This window comes from Antedon mediterranea, chromosome 1 (assembly GCF_964355755.1).
Source record: "Antedon mediterranea chromosome 1, ecAntMedi1.1, whole genome shotgun sequence".
NCBI classification, from domain to species: domain Eukaryota; kingdom Metazoa; phylum Echinodermata; class Crinoidea; order Comatulida; family Antedonidae; genus Antedon; species Antedon mediterranea.
The window spans coordinates 29,300,660-29,314,621 of NC_092670.1; the positions used below are offsets into that span (position 1 = coordinate 29,300,660).

Below are 13,962 nucleotides of genomic sequence, written 5' to 3' on the forward strand. Positions count from 1 at the left end.
ATTTTTTGATGATCATGGGTAACACATTAACAACAGATTAACACATTTCCTTACAGTGTAAGATGAAAAGTTGTTCGAAAAAAAAATTGATTTACCTGAACAAATGCAATTTAAAACAAAATATGCAGAAATTGTGTCTTTTTATAATAAAAAATAGTTTTTCTTGATTTTGTTTTCTACAAAAGTGAATAACTTTATTAAAACTAAAAAAATGGCCTATTTAAAGTCTTATTTTAATAACTTAAATTGTTCATGTTTTTGAGGGACAATACATCTTTAACAAAAATAACAGATTTCTCTTCTCCAACCAATCATAATCTCTTGTACAGTGTAGTGTATGTTCTTTTTTGCTTGAATCAGCTATTTTTCACGCCGCAACTGTAGCCACCTTAAACCCAGAGGACATAATCAATAAGAAACTTTACCAACTTGAAAGCTTTATCTAAGGCTGACATTTTCGATATTTTGTAAACTCTACTAATTATAGGTCCCAGCTGCTGGATCCAAAAAACATCTGGGAAAAGGGAGTCTATGAGGGCTCACGGTTTAACACATTTTTGGATTCTTGCCCTTTGATTGGTTGAAGTGAATCAACAGACTGCGGAAGAATTTTCTCAAATTGTCTATGAGGACTGCATGTCCTCATGTCCAACACACGTCGGGAAAATAATGTATTGACATTCTTCGAATTAGGTTAAATAAACTTTTTTATTTAATAAACATGTAATATCATATTTGATTGAATTTTACAATGTTGGTATACAAAATTTATTACTAAAAACCGTAATTTTTAAATTTCATACAAGTGCCTACTGAGGGCGCAATTTATTTACTTCGTTCGTGGCTAAAAACAATTATTTTCTGCGATGTTTTGGACCCTATATTTCGAGAACTACAAGTCAGATTGTTCTTTCTTTATTTTAATATTGATATAAAATATTAACAGGCAATGTATGCTATTAACTTTTAATGTTGCATCGTTATCCCTCTATATACTAGACTATGTGGGCCGGGTCGGTCATAGGGAGGTAATGCTCCTACCCTGTATGTACATACATATATACTGTAGTTTATGATTATATTTTTGTTCTGTACAGTAGGCCAGACTACATTTACACGAAATGTTCACTACTACTGATTGTTAAACAAAAATAATTGATATAATTAATCATTTAATATATCTGAAGAAAGAACAATGATTAATTTTAAAATGTTGAGCTGTGTTTTTTGTAAGAAATATTTCTTGTTTATTTTGCTTACCAGCAAAAATGATGTAGTAATTTCTCTTCTCCAACCAATCATAATCTTCATTACAGTGACAACTGAATATCTTACTTGCTTTTATTTATTTGGTTTAAAACATGAATAAAACTATAAAGCCATAATAAATATATTCATATAGGGTACTTCAATTCTTCCTTGAATTACGTGACTTTAAATCTTCCTTCACTAATTAGAGGAAAAAATCCTAGTGCTCTACTGCCCTCTATGTCTGGAATAGTTTTTTTTACTTAACATAATGTATGAATCTAATTCTATAATAAATGTCAACTGCTGTAAACATATCTTTGCAGAACATTATCAAGAAAATACTTTTATTTTAATTATCTAAGGTTGACATTTACAAGTGTGGGTTTAAAAAAAATTGTTATACAGTCGTAGAAATAGAATAGAATGAATTGTAAGTTGAGCGCATACAGTGGCTTTTATGTGTGTTTGATTACCCTCATTATCACTTCTTAAATTAAATTTGCATATTTGTGTTCACTTTTTGATTGTTTATTCAGATGCTTTAATATTTGCTCTTTCCATCTGAATATCAAACAATTGTATTAATTGAATTTATTTTAAAAGTGAATTAAACAAAAGACCAGAAATCAAGTGTTAAAAATGTTTAAACTCGATTAATGGTAGGTGATCTCATGCACAACATACATAAGTTCAAAATGGCCAGTCCTGAATGTGCATACTGCTGTTACATAGTGGACCTGTATGTACAATGCTGAATGCCTGTCAAATGGAAACATGATGGCTTTGAATTATCATATTTTAATGGCTGTTTCATATCATATTACATACATGATTTAATGTACTATCTTTAGGCAATTAGCTATACACTTCATCACATGAATGATGAATGAGATAGTATGCTTGAAATCTCTAGGATTACATAGGTCAAGCCATAATATCATGTTTTATCATTTATTTGATTTGTGTGGAATTTAAAATTATTATACTATATATACTGTATAAATATTAAAAATATATTTTATTGCAAATAAAAGTTATGATTACTTTTGATAGATATCAACTTTTTGTAACAATATACAGTATAAAGAATTACTATATATAAATAATTAATATGAATTTGAAAAAGTGTAAGAACAAACTGTATAGATGGAAGAAATTTTTCGAATTACCTTTTGTACCATGTTCCCATGTTCCCAAGTTCAACTTCATATTTTTGTATGGAGGTCCAGATCAACACAGGGTTATTCTTTGCTGGAGCCAAGCCATTACTAAATATGTTTATATTGAACTTATTTAAAGGGGGGTTCCGAGTTTAAAATGAATAGTAAAAAATGTAAAATATATTTGTTTGTCTCTTGAACGGTAAAAGTTTCAATTTATATAAGCGCCCAGTGAAGCAGAACGAAGGCTGTGAAATCAGGCCAGATTACAAGTGCAGCTACGGCAAAATCACACTGTGGTTACAAAATAGGAAATTCGTGAAATGGTCCATCTTCCGACGACTCGTTATCATAAACCATATCAATTACTTTTGTAAAATTATACTTATCTGATGTAATTTTAGTCGGTCTTCCCATTTATAAAGTCAATTTTTTATGAAAATTCATCAAAACAGTGAAAAATTAGATATGTTTGCACTTTACGTTTGCCGATTTTCGCACCGACTTAGGGAAAAATCAAAATCAATGAAGCGTAACGTATACTGTACATTCCTCCTGCTGAGGATCGAGCGAGACGACGATACACGTGCTCTCTCTGCTGCCCATGCCTGGCATCGTCACGTGATAAGCAGATACAACAATACCAAACTGGTCGGGTCGAGTATACCCCGTCTATAATCCCAACATGAACGATGTACAGTATTTGATTGAAGGTCGACTTGACCTACCGGAATGGTATAGATAATATAGCTCGAATGAGAGAGTTGGAATATTTGTGTAGTGCAGCCTATAGTAAAAGGCCTGGTAGTATCAATTCGCATAGGGTCTACTACACTAGCTAGCTAAATTTTTAACTGGGCCGGATCGGCTAGGTCTCCTTCCTACTACCTGGTCTACTTGCTTGATGCATGAGTATCCGCTTTTTTGGAGAGTAAACTAAGCCTATTTTATTTTAGGCCTACTTAGACGATCGGGACACCATACGTGTGGACGGCGATCGGACCTTGTTTTGCTTCAATATTTACAGCCGATTTTGTAGAACGTTTTAGGTTTAGATTGTTTAGGAGTTTGGTTGATAGGATGGGTTTTGTTATTTATGGGCCAATCGTCTAGTAGTAGGCTAGCTAGGCCCATGGGCCCCATTGTTTTAACGTAGCCATCGTGGCATGGAATCCCTAGTCAGAATGGCTCTCGCCCATATTATTATTAGGCTAGGCCTAGAGTAGTATTGTACGTGAAGCCGATAATACGATCTGTACTATAGAGGTATAAAAATAGTATAATTTATGACTCCGTATCTGTACTAAATTTTGTATTTCATTAAATGTCAAATAAATATATGCTACTACTGTTATTATTACACTTTAGGCCTAGCTTAGAAAATCTACAAAAAATGTATTTCACAATGATCGGGTGGTCGTCGTTTGACAGGGGAGAGAGATGTAAATTAGTTGACAAACACAACGTACATGACGTCGCGAGTTTGGAATCCACTGGTGACGTGATTTTGTGAATATCTCATGAATATTAATGAGCTTCCCTAAGCTGCTGAAAAACAGACTTTCCATGAATTTACCCTAAAATGTATATGAAATTTAATTTTTTTAATTTCTCGTTATTACTTCTTCATTCTGACATGTCTATATTGTTATAATATTTTTTATTTAATAAATAAACGATATTTAAAACCAATTTTAAACCCAGAATCCCCCTTTAAACCACTACAGTACATTCAGTATTGTAACGAAAATCTGTGTTCTTCCGGGTTTGTTCCCTTTTGGGGGAGGGGTCTGCGGTACTATATACACTCAAACAAAAGAGATAAATCAATTACATTTACAACTTGTGGAGTGGTCTCCTTTATTCTTTCTATGATTCCAAATTATAAGTGACAACCGATTAAAATAATTAATTTAGATTAGTGTTGATCTTACGCCGGATTTGAAACAACAGCGTAACCAACAGAAACGGCGTAACCACCACAATGGCGTAACCTCCAACAGCAGCTTAACCACCAACAATGGCGTAAACACCAACAACAGCGTAACCACCAACAATGACGTAACCACCAACAATGGCGTAACCACCAACAACAGCGTAACCACCACAATGGCGTAACCTCCAACAGCAGCGTAACCTCCAACAGCAGCGTAACCTCCAACAATGGCGTCACCTCCAACAGCAATGTAACCACCAGCAATGGCGTAACCTCCAACAGCAATGTAACCACCAACAGTGGTGTAACCTCCAACAGCAATGTAACCACCAACAATGGCGTAACCTCCAACAGCAATGTAACCACCAAAAATGGCGTAACCTCCAACAGCAATGTAACCACCAACAATGGCGTAACCTCCAACAGCAACGTAACCACCAACAAAGGCGTAACCACGTACCGGATAACAGGGTAACCACCAGTAGTCTTAACCACTGGCTAATAGGTGTACCCACCAGCAATGCAGTATCACAACCACAGGGTTTACCACGGACTAACTGTATCTCAAGCAGTAACACAACCAGTAGGCGCAACCTCCGGCTCAGCTATGTCTCAAATAGTAATACAACCAGTAGGTGGAACCTCCGGCTCACTATGTCTCAAATAGTGATACAACCAGTAGGTGCAACCTCCGGCTCACTATGTCTCCAACAGTAACACAACCGGTAGGCTGTACCCTCCGGCTAACTTTACTTACTGTGTCTTAACTCTCCTTTTATTATTCAACTCTAATTTCCTCTTTCTCTTTTCTCTAATCTTCTCTACACTTTGTTTTCCAATTTCTCTACTTATTTAACACGTCTTTTCCCTGGTTCTGCGCTTTTCCAGCTCCAATCTCTCCCTCCTTTTTAACGCAGCTCGAGTTCACCCTCCATTGCCTTCCTTCTCCAATCCCTCTCTGCCCTTTTTCTCACGTCCGTTCTCTGCTTCTCCTCCTGCCTAACTCTGCCTCCATCTGCCGCCCTCTATATATTTCTTCAACCCCAAAATCATTACAGTATTTAATATTTCTGGTGCATTTACAAACAATGGTATTTCTGTCTTGGCATGACAAAATGACAACACTTTTCAATTACCTTTCTTTTTTATCCCCTTTTTGGTTTATGTACACAATTTGTAAACATCAAATATTATTAAGTCTGTAAGTGTGTGTGAAAAAAGTTTTGGGTGCGTGGTCAGATATTTTAACAGTTTTGTAAAGCTGTAATGAGTCTACTGTACTTAATATTGTAGTGTATAATGAAATTAAGGTAGGGTACAGAATAATTATGGGGACATAAAGTATATTGGACGACTAGCTAGCTATTTTATCTACAAACTGTATTTGTTTATTTATAATTATATTTAATTAGTACTATTTTTCTATTGTTACAGACACGTTAAACACAAACACAAATCAATCGTACCCACAGTATTATACTCAGCCCCGTCCAGTTAAAGTTAAAAATCAGGACCTGAGTGATTATGGGGATGCCAACTACTACAGACGTGAACAGCCAAAGAACCAAGTAAGACGACACACACTGGATTACTTGGGCGATACAAAATCGGTTGGTGCTCAGACCAAGGTGGGTATATTTTTGTATAACAAAATGAGTGTAGGTAACATATGATGCACAACCTGGAATTTAAACCAAAGACCAAACAGCAAAGTCAGTGTATAAACGTAGTAGACCTAGGCCCTAGTAGTAGGAAGGAGACCTAGCCGATCGGCCCAGTTAAAAATTGAGCTAGCTAGTGTAGTGGACCCTATGCGAATTGATACTACCATGCCTTTTACTATAGGCTACACTTGTTAAAATTAGCAATACAGTACTTATGTTTACAAATATTCCAACTCTCTCATTGGGGCTATATTATCTATACCATTCCGGTAGGTCGAGTCGACCTTCAATCAAATACTGTACATCGTTCATTTTGTGATTATAGACGGGGTATACTCGATCCGACCAGTTTGGTATTGTATACTGTATCTGCTTATCACATGACGATGCCAGGCATGGGCAGAGAGCACGTGTATCGTCGCCTCGCTCCTCAGCGGGAATGTACAGGATACATTACGCTTCATTGATTTTGAAGGCTTTTCCCTAAGTCAGTGCGAAAATCGGCAAACGTAAACTGAATTTCCAAATGATTTTACATAATTGTGATGAATTTTCATAGAAAATTGACTTTATAAATGGGAAGACCGACTAAAATTACATCAGATAAGTATAATTTTACAAAAGTAATTGATATGGTTAATGATAATGAGTCGTTGGAAGATTGACCATTTCACAAATTTTATATTCTGTAACACAGTGTGATTTTGCCGTAGCTGCACTTGTAATCTGGCCTCATTTCACAGTCTTCGTTCTGCTTCACTGGCCGCTTATATAAATAAATAAATAAACTTTTATATATTTTATATTTTTTACTATTCATGTTAAACCTGGAACCCCCCTTTAAAATTAGCATGAGACTCAAAATCCAAAATGGCTGCTAAATTCCAAAATGGCCATCATATTCATGAATATAAAAAAGCGATAAGCATTTCTTAATAAAGGTATCTATTTTTTAGGTTTATCGAAAACCGAAACCAACCCATTCAACATAAATATCGAGAAATGTTGAAAATATTGAGAATTTGTAGTAGGGTCAGTCTAATCTTTTCAAGAAACCTTGATAACATGACCGCCCTATTTGTATTATAACTAATTATTGATAAGTTTTAGTGAGACAAATCTCGAAAACATGAGGGTCAACTAGCTAACATAATGTTGAGAATTGTTAGTTGGAGGTCTCCATTTCAATTCAAGATTTGTTTAAAAAATACAGAGACCACCATCTAGAACACACAATATTGTGTAGGGCTTTTACAATTCATCGCATCAAGACCTCTCCCTCTAGAACACACTAGAAAAATGTTAATGGCGTCTTTGCCTTCAAGAAATTTGACCCCAGAGGAAATGTCTCGGGAGAAAAACCAGTAGTAGATGTCCAGGTGAAACATTTCCTTTGGAAAATGTCCATTGGAAAATGTGGAAGGCAAACAAACATTTTCAATTGTCTCCCACTAGAAATTCTCAATGTTGGGTTATAGGGTGGTTGCTATTGCCAGGACCTCTTGAAAACGAAGATCCTACTAAAAATATTTTCAATATCATATTTATACTGGGTCTTTGTTTTCCGGTTTTCGAAAACAGAGACTGCCACTAAAAGTTTTCAATATTATGTTCTATGATTATTTTTTTTTTGTATTTTTTTGCAGTAAATTAGTATATTTTATGCACTTTAATTTGATATGATACAGTTGGTTTGTTCGGGTCTAGGATATCTACCCCCTGGACATCTACCACCCGGACAATAACCCCCTGGACAATCGCCCTCCTACAGTAGGACAACTTTCCCCTAGGGCAATTACCCTATAGGACAACTACCTCCTAGGACAACTTTCCTCTAGGACAATTACCCCCCAGGACAATTACCCCCTAGGAAAACATTAATGAAGAAGAGGGTAGGCCTAAGATCCTAGGACTTGTGCCTGTCCACATTTTCCCCCCTTGGAATCTATCAATGTTTGATGAACATACTATAAATTTTTTTCCAAATGGTACAAATTCATTACAGTACTAGGACATTTTGCCGAATGCCATTTCGTCGACAGATATTTAGCCGACAGACATTTAGCCGACCGGACATTTAGTCGACAGGATATTTGGTCGACATGACATTTCGCCAACAGTACATTTCAACAACAAGACATTTTGCCGACAACTATTTCGCCGACAGACAACTGGCCGACAGATAACTGGCCGACAAGACATTTCGCCGACAACTATTTTGTCGACATAGGACATTTGCCGAATTGACATTACAAATTATTAACACTATGAAGCAAATAGGCCTATGTTTTTCTTTTTTATTTTGTTGGTAATTCGTTGATCTGCCACTCAGAAGTAAGGTATGAAAAATTATAGCGTATTTATTCGAATTTATGCCCGGATCATTTATTGTTCGGGAGTTGTTCATTCGAGGGAGGCCTTGATATGATATAATATGATAACATCTATAATCACATTAATTTCTCTAGATATAAAAAAAAAGTACAACACAAATCTCAAAAAGAGATAAAAGGTTTATTACATGTGTCAGTAATTGTTTATATTTATTTTTTATTCTCTTCTTTATATTGACAGTATAGTAACACAGTAACACACACTTTAGGTTGGGTCTAAATTAATGTACTCTTCAATGATTTAGAATAGCAAATGTAAGTTAAAAACCAAGAAGTCGACTATTATCTTCAAGATAAACATTCATCATAAATGGATTATTAATTTTTAATATATTCTTCTACTATAATGTGTTTCACCGAAATGGCGGTTTCAAATTGACAAAATCGATATATACTGTAGGCCTGGTAGGCCTACAGTTTAACTTGAGGCTAGTTTAACGTAGGCGTATAAATTGTTGTGTCAGAGTAGATTTGTTATATGAGTGTTTTTCATGCAAATTGGGGTATACTGTAAAGGCGAAATGTCCTGTCGGCGAAATGTCTTGTCTGCGAAATGTCCGGTCGATAAAATGTCCGGTCGGCGAAAAGTCTGGTTGGCAAATAGTCCGGTCGGCGAATAGTCTGTCGGTCAGTGGTCTGTCGCCACTTCAAAATGTCCCGTCACCTTCATTACAGAGGATGTAATGCAGGAATGGACTAGTAACTATACTAGTATAGGTTAACACTGAAAAGCCTTCCGTTTCCTCAATGCTATTTTTGTTTTTAGAGAGATTAGGTTTAATTAAAAGAGAATGAGACCTCACTTTTTAATAGTAAGCCTTCTCAAATTACCACCATACTAGGGTACCCCCACACTAAAATAGGGCCTGATTTTGAAATCTATTAATTTGTATTTCAAAAATGGAATGGGACTAATTAATTTAGAGTACTGTTAATTAATTCCACAATTTTATGAAAGAATCTAAAATTTGTTTCTCAAGCTACACACTTAGCCTGACATAAATCCCAGGCTAATAAGCCTGTGTACTTCCACTGGCCCAGTGCGGTGGAATAGCACTATGGACGAGTGCTACTATAGAGATTACAAGGTCATTACATCATACGTTCACTGGCACGTCAACGTAATGTCAACTTAATCTAAATGTTCAAATATCTGTCGACGAGAACAGTCGACTACGACCCATGTGGACGTGGATGTCGTTCACTCAGTCTAAATGTCCCTATTTTCACAATTAATATTAATGAAAGTTACTTTAAAACTTGTGCTTTAGAAATAAAAATAAAAAAATTTAAAATACAAATTGTTATTCATTTTATATTAGTTTAAACGTTACTCATTGAAGAGTTTACATTTTTATGAGAAACACTGTCCTACAAGAATGTTTTAAAAAAACTTCAGAGACAAAAATTGTGATATCTACCGTAAATAACAATGGTTATTATTTTGTGTTGATTAAAGTACATAATAGCTAGTGGTTTAAATTTCATATTTTCAAAGAAATTGATTTCTGATTTGATATGGCCATGAGCTTGTTCTTTTATTAACTGTGAACAAATTAATGTGCAAATAACTGTATCCCACATGCCTACATTTTACTTGTAAAATCTGTTGTTAGACATGATCCAGACTTAATACATGAAAGTCCTTTAGCACCCCCTGTGATGTAATTGTAAAGATATGTCAAGACCCTAATTAGGACCATCTGTGTCGGACCAACAACACACAGGATTATTTTCATTATTCAACAGTCTGTATTATAAAACACAAACTGAGGTTGAATCGAACACAGACTACCAGACTTGTTGTTTCAAATACTTGACTGTATTGTTACATTTTAAATAGATTGCCTTTTATGTTTTTAAAGGATTTATACTTACACAGTGGATGAAAATAACATGACTACATGTTTTATTTTGAAGGTTTATAAAGTAAATTATTTTATTGCAAGTTTATATTGGTGTTTGTTTAATTCTGAATATTCAATCTTTGATCTTGAAGGTAATTTCTAATTTTCTTTATTATGTTAAATAAACTAGCAGTAATACCCGTCCAATGGACGGGCACCATCTTACATTGATTGTGAGGTTTGGGAACCAAAAAGGTAGTACAGTAAAATATAGTACAATCCGGTTCACTGTTCCCTGGTACAATGCAGAATATACAAATCTGTAAATGGATGTATAGTGCAGAGGTACATTATACAGCATATATAATATTAGTGTACACTGTAAAATAAATGTTTGAAAAACATGCAGTCACAAAAAAGAAACAGAATCTCGTTAATATATTAATTTTTAATAATTATAATATATCTGTATGTTTGTCCTATTTTTTGTTTCTGTAAATATATTGAAATAATAGACGTTTATAAATTTATTAATGAATATTATTATGTCAGTTATTTTCCGTTTGGTATAGGACATAATTCTGCATTTCATAATCGATAATAATAATAATAATGGAGAACAGTGACTTAGTTGAATGTGGTTGATATTCTTGCAGCCTCCTGTTGTTCAGTTGAATTTCTTAATTGTTGGTGGTTTGTCTTTAAGATGAACGATAATGTATGTTGTCTGGTGGTGTAGGCCTAAAGTAGTAAATATGATTGCAACTTTATCCTCCTTGTTTGTACCTCCCTCCTTGTAGTCCCCACACTCTTTGAAAATAAATTACAGTACATAAAACAAATAATTAAAAATCCCCCAAAAATTAAATAACATAATGTTAGTAGAAACATGAACAAGAATATAATATGTCAGTATTGTACTTATACCGCCCGTGAGATTAAATTGAAATGGTGTAGCGTCGGATGACAGTACTGCGCTGACCACACATGTGCTGCATCCTGTCTCGATATTGCTAATGACCCGCATAACCAAATTGTGACGTAGGAAAATGGCCGAAGATTACTAATCGCAAGGGGGTTCAGCAGATGCAAAGAATTAGACTAATGGATAATGGGACTGGGGAATTTAAAGGTGCCCGAGCTCTTCACTCTACCTTCTGTATGCCAGAGTAGGTAAGTTGAGAATTTTCAGCCTATCTTAATAAGGTAGAAGGTGTACTGAAAAAATAAGTTTGGTGGCTTGTTCCTAGACTACTCCAATAGATCTTCCTCCTCTACAATGTAGTGAATTAAAAACGTTTACGTCTGCATATGTATTTGATTTATTTGAAACTACATTAAATTTACACAAACGAAAACACCATCGAAATAAATATAAAAACTGGTTGGGAAGTCCCATAATTGCATCAAAGAAATAGAAATGATAAAAGGCAAAATTATTAATGTACAAAATATTTTTTAACAATTGCTTCAGTAAAAACATAATTATTATTATATCAGTAATTAGTATTATTAATATAGGCCTACAATTTAAAATTCATGTAAACATTTGTATGTTGTAATAGTTAAGTACACTGTAGTCTAAACATAAAAATATTTTTTAACATCTTGAAAAACTTTGATATAGACATAACGTAAACATTGCATGGTTTCAATCAATTTTTAATTGACTGGAAAATTTCCAACAAGGTAAGAGAGTTGAAGTTGTCAAAGCCCAGGTTAGAGTTTATGAATTTGATTGTGTTCAAGGCCTATTTAAAAGTAATGGAAAAACACTTTAGAATATATTTCAGAACAATGTCACTTGTTACAACCGCTAATGTAGAAAACGCCAGCTAATGTTGAAACAACCATTAATGTTTAAAACAATCCACTGCTAATGTAGTAAAACCTCCAGCTAATGTAGAAACAGCTTATAAAATCAACACCAAGGTGGTCGATTACGAGACGTGGTCGATTATGAAAAGCAGGATCATTACGAGAGGTGGTCCTTTAAAACTGGTGGTCACTTACAAGAGGAGGTGATCCCTTACGAGAGGTGGTCGATTATGAGAAGCGGTCTCTTAACATAGTTAGTGGTCGTTTTACATTTTACGATGATATCGGAAATCGGTCTCGATATAATCAACTTCAGGCATTTTGTATGGCGCGCTGCTAAAACTATACTTTTGATGATATCGGTCGCATTTGAAATCGGTCAAGTTTTTTTGCAGTTGCGCTATTTTGTATGCGAGTGAGATATAAATTTTCCATGTTTTTTTTATAGATATTGACATTTTTTTAGATTATTTAATTTTTGTGGATATTTTTTATTTGGTTAATAAATATTTATTATCAATAATTAAATTGTTTATTTTTTATTTTACAGGTCTGAGAGTAGGGTCTGTATCTTTCCACATGGTCATTTCTAAACACGTTTAAATATTATTTTAGGCATATTATGTTAAATCTATTTATGTGTAGGCCTACTGTAATTAATATATTATAATAGAGAATATACGTCTGTCTTTTATTACTGTATGCAAACAATTACGTAAACGAGAACAATTTATTAAAAAATAATAATGTTTACAATGTGTAGCCAGTACAGCCAGCGTATCCATTTTTATATTTATCATCGATTGCATACTGTGGCGGCAGATATCATTTCCATCATATTATTTGATCTGACCTTATTTTTATTTCTATTTTATTTATATCCGTTATGTAGGATATATTAGGTGTATAATCACACATATATTTTTATATATAATGTTTAAAATAGTTTTTTAGTAAAATGATCATAATATACGTATGGTTAAAAATCTTAAGATATTTTTCTTGTCTTTAAACGGTTAAAAATCAAATAATGTTGGCGGTCAACCTGACGCCGTGAGGTAATTTCCCGATTGATCGTAATCAAAACGGTACTGGGTTTGGCCTACTAGCGTTCCTGCTCCCAACTCCGTCATCCATTCTTAGAAGCTTTGATGAAGTAAGCCTACCTGATGGTGACTATAAAATGGTCCTGAGATAAACGACTATATTGAAATATTGGTTAGAGAGAGTATACAGTTTTTGATTACATTAGTGTAGATGTGTGTCAAAGTCTATATTGAATTGATGTTTCGCGTAGTTGATCTGGTATATCAATTAGATTGTCATGTGATAAATTGGTTAATCCATGTCGTTATGGTTATTAATCCATATAATTTTAAACATATTTTTAATAATAGTTATGATTATAATATTAATTTTTAAAATGATATTTGTTAAGTATAAATTTCATAACATAAAAATATAGATATAAAGAAGAAAAGCAAAGAGATTATGGAGCGGCTATATCTGAATATACAATAATAAGTATCGTAAGTTTAATTTATAAATTTTAGGCGATCTTGTCAAAGGTCAGCGCTTATAGCCTGCCACGTTTCGATATTCAATATTGAACTTGACCTGACGTGGTTCCACAATATCTTTATATGAAAAATTAAAGAGTGTAGATAAATAATATTGGTTATTAATAATTAAAAATATATTTTTTTATTAAAATATTACAATAGGCATAGGTCTATATTAAATAGTCTTACCTTGTTTTAAAGAAGATAAAGATAATGGTTAAGATATCATACCCGTTTCTATGTTTTATCGTTTCGTTTCTCACCTTGTTTGAAAGTTGCATTGAAATTAAATTGGTACAGTTTGTTTGTGTATGGATAAATTGGATAAGCC

The 13,962-nt window shown here is 33.9% G+C and overlaps 1 protein-coding gene and 1 long non-coding RNA gene across 12 annotated transcripts in view; one reads left to right on the forward strand and one right to left on the reverse strand.

The window, feature by feature from the left end:
- Window positions 1-13,962, forward strand: part of LOC140063632 (coiled-coil domain-containing protein CG32809-like) — a 159,100-nt gene that overhangs the window by 100,970 nt on the left and 44,168 nt on the right. For all 10 annotated transcript variants that reach the window (XM_072110058.1, XM_072110059.1, XM_072110061.1 and 7 more), the window contains one exon: window positions 5,782-5,975. In XM_072110058.1, coding sequence (XP_071966159.1) covers window positions 5,782-5,975 — 194 coding nt within the window. The remainder of the gene's footprint in view (window positions 1-5,781; window positions 5,976-13,962) is intronic.
- Window positions 1-13,962, reverse strand: part of LOC140063636 (uncharacterized) — a 478,535-nt gene that overhangs the window by 46,894 nt on the left and 417,679 nt on the right. The window lies entirely within an intron of this gene.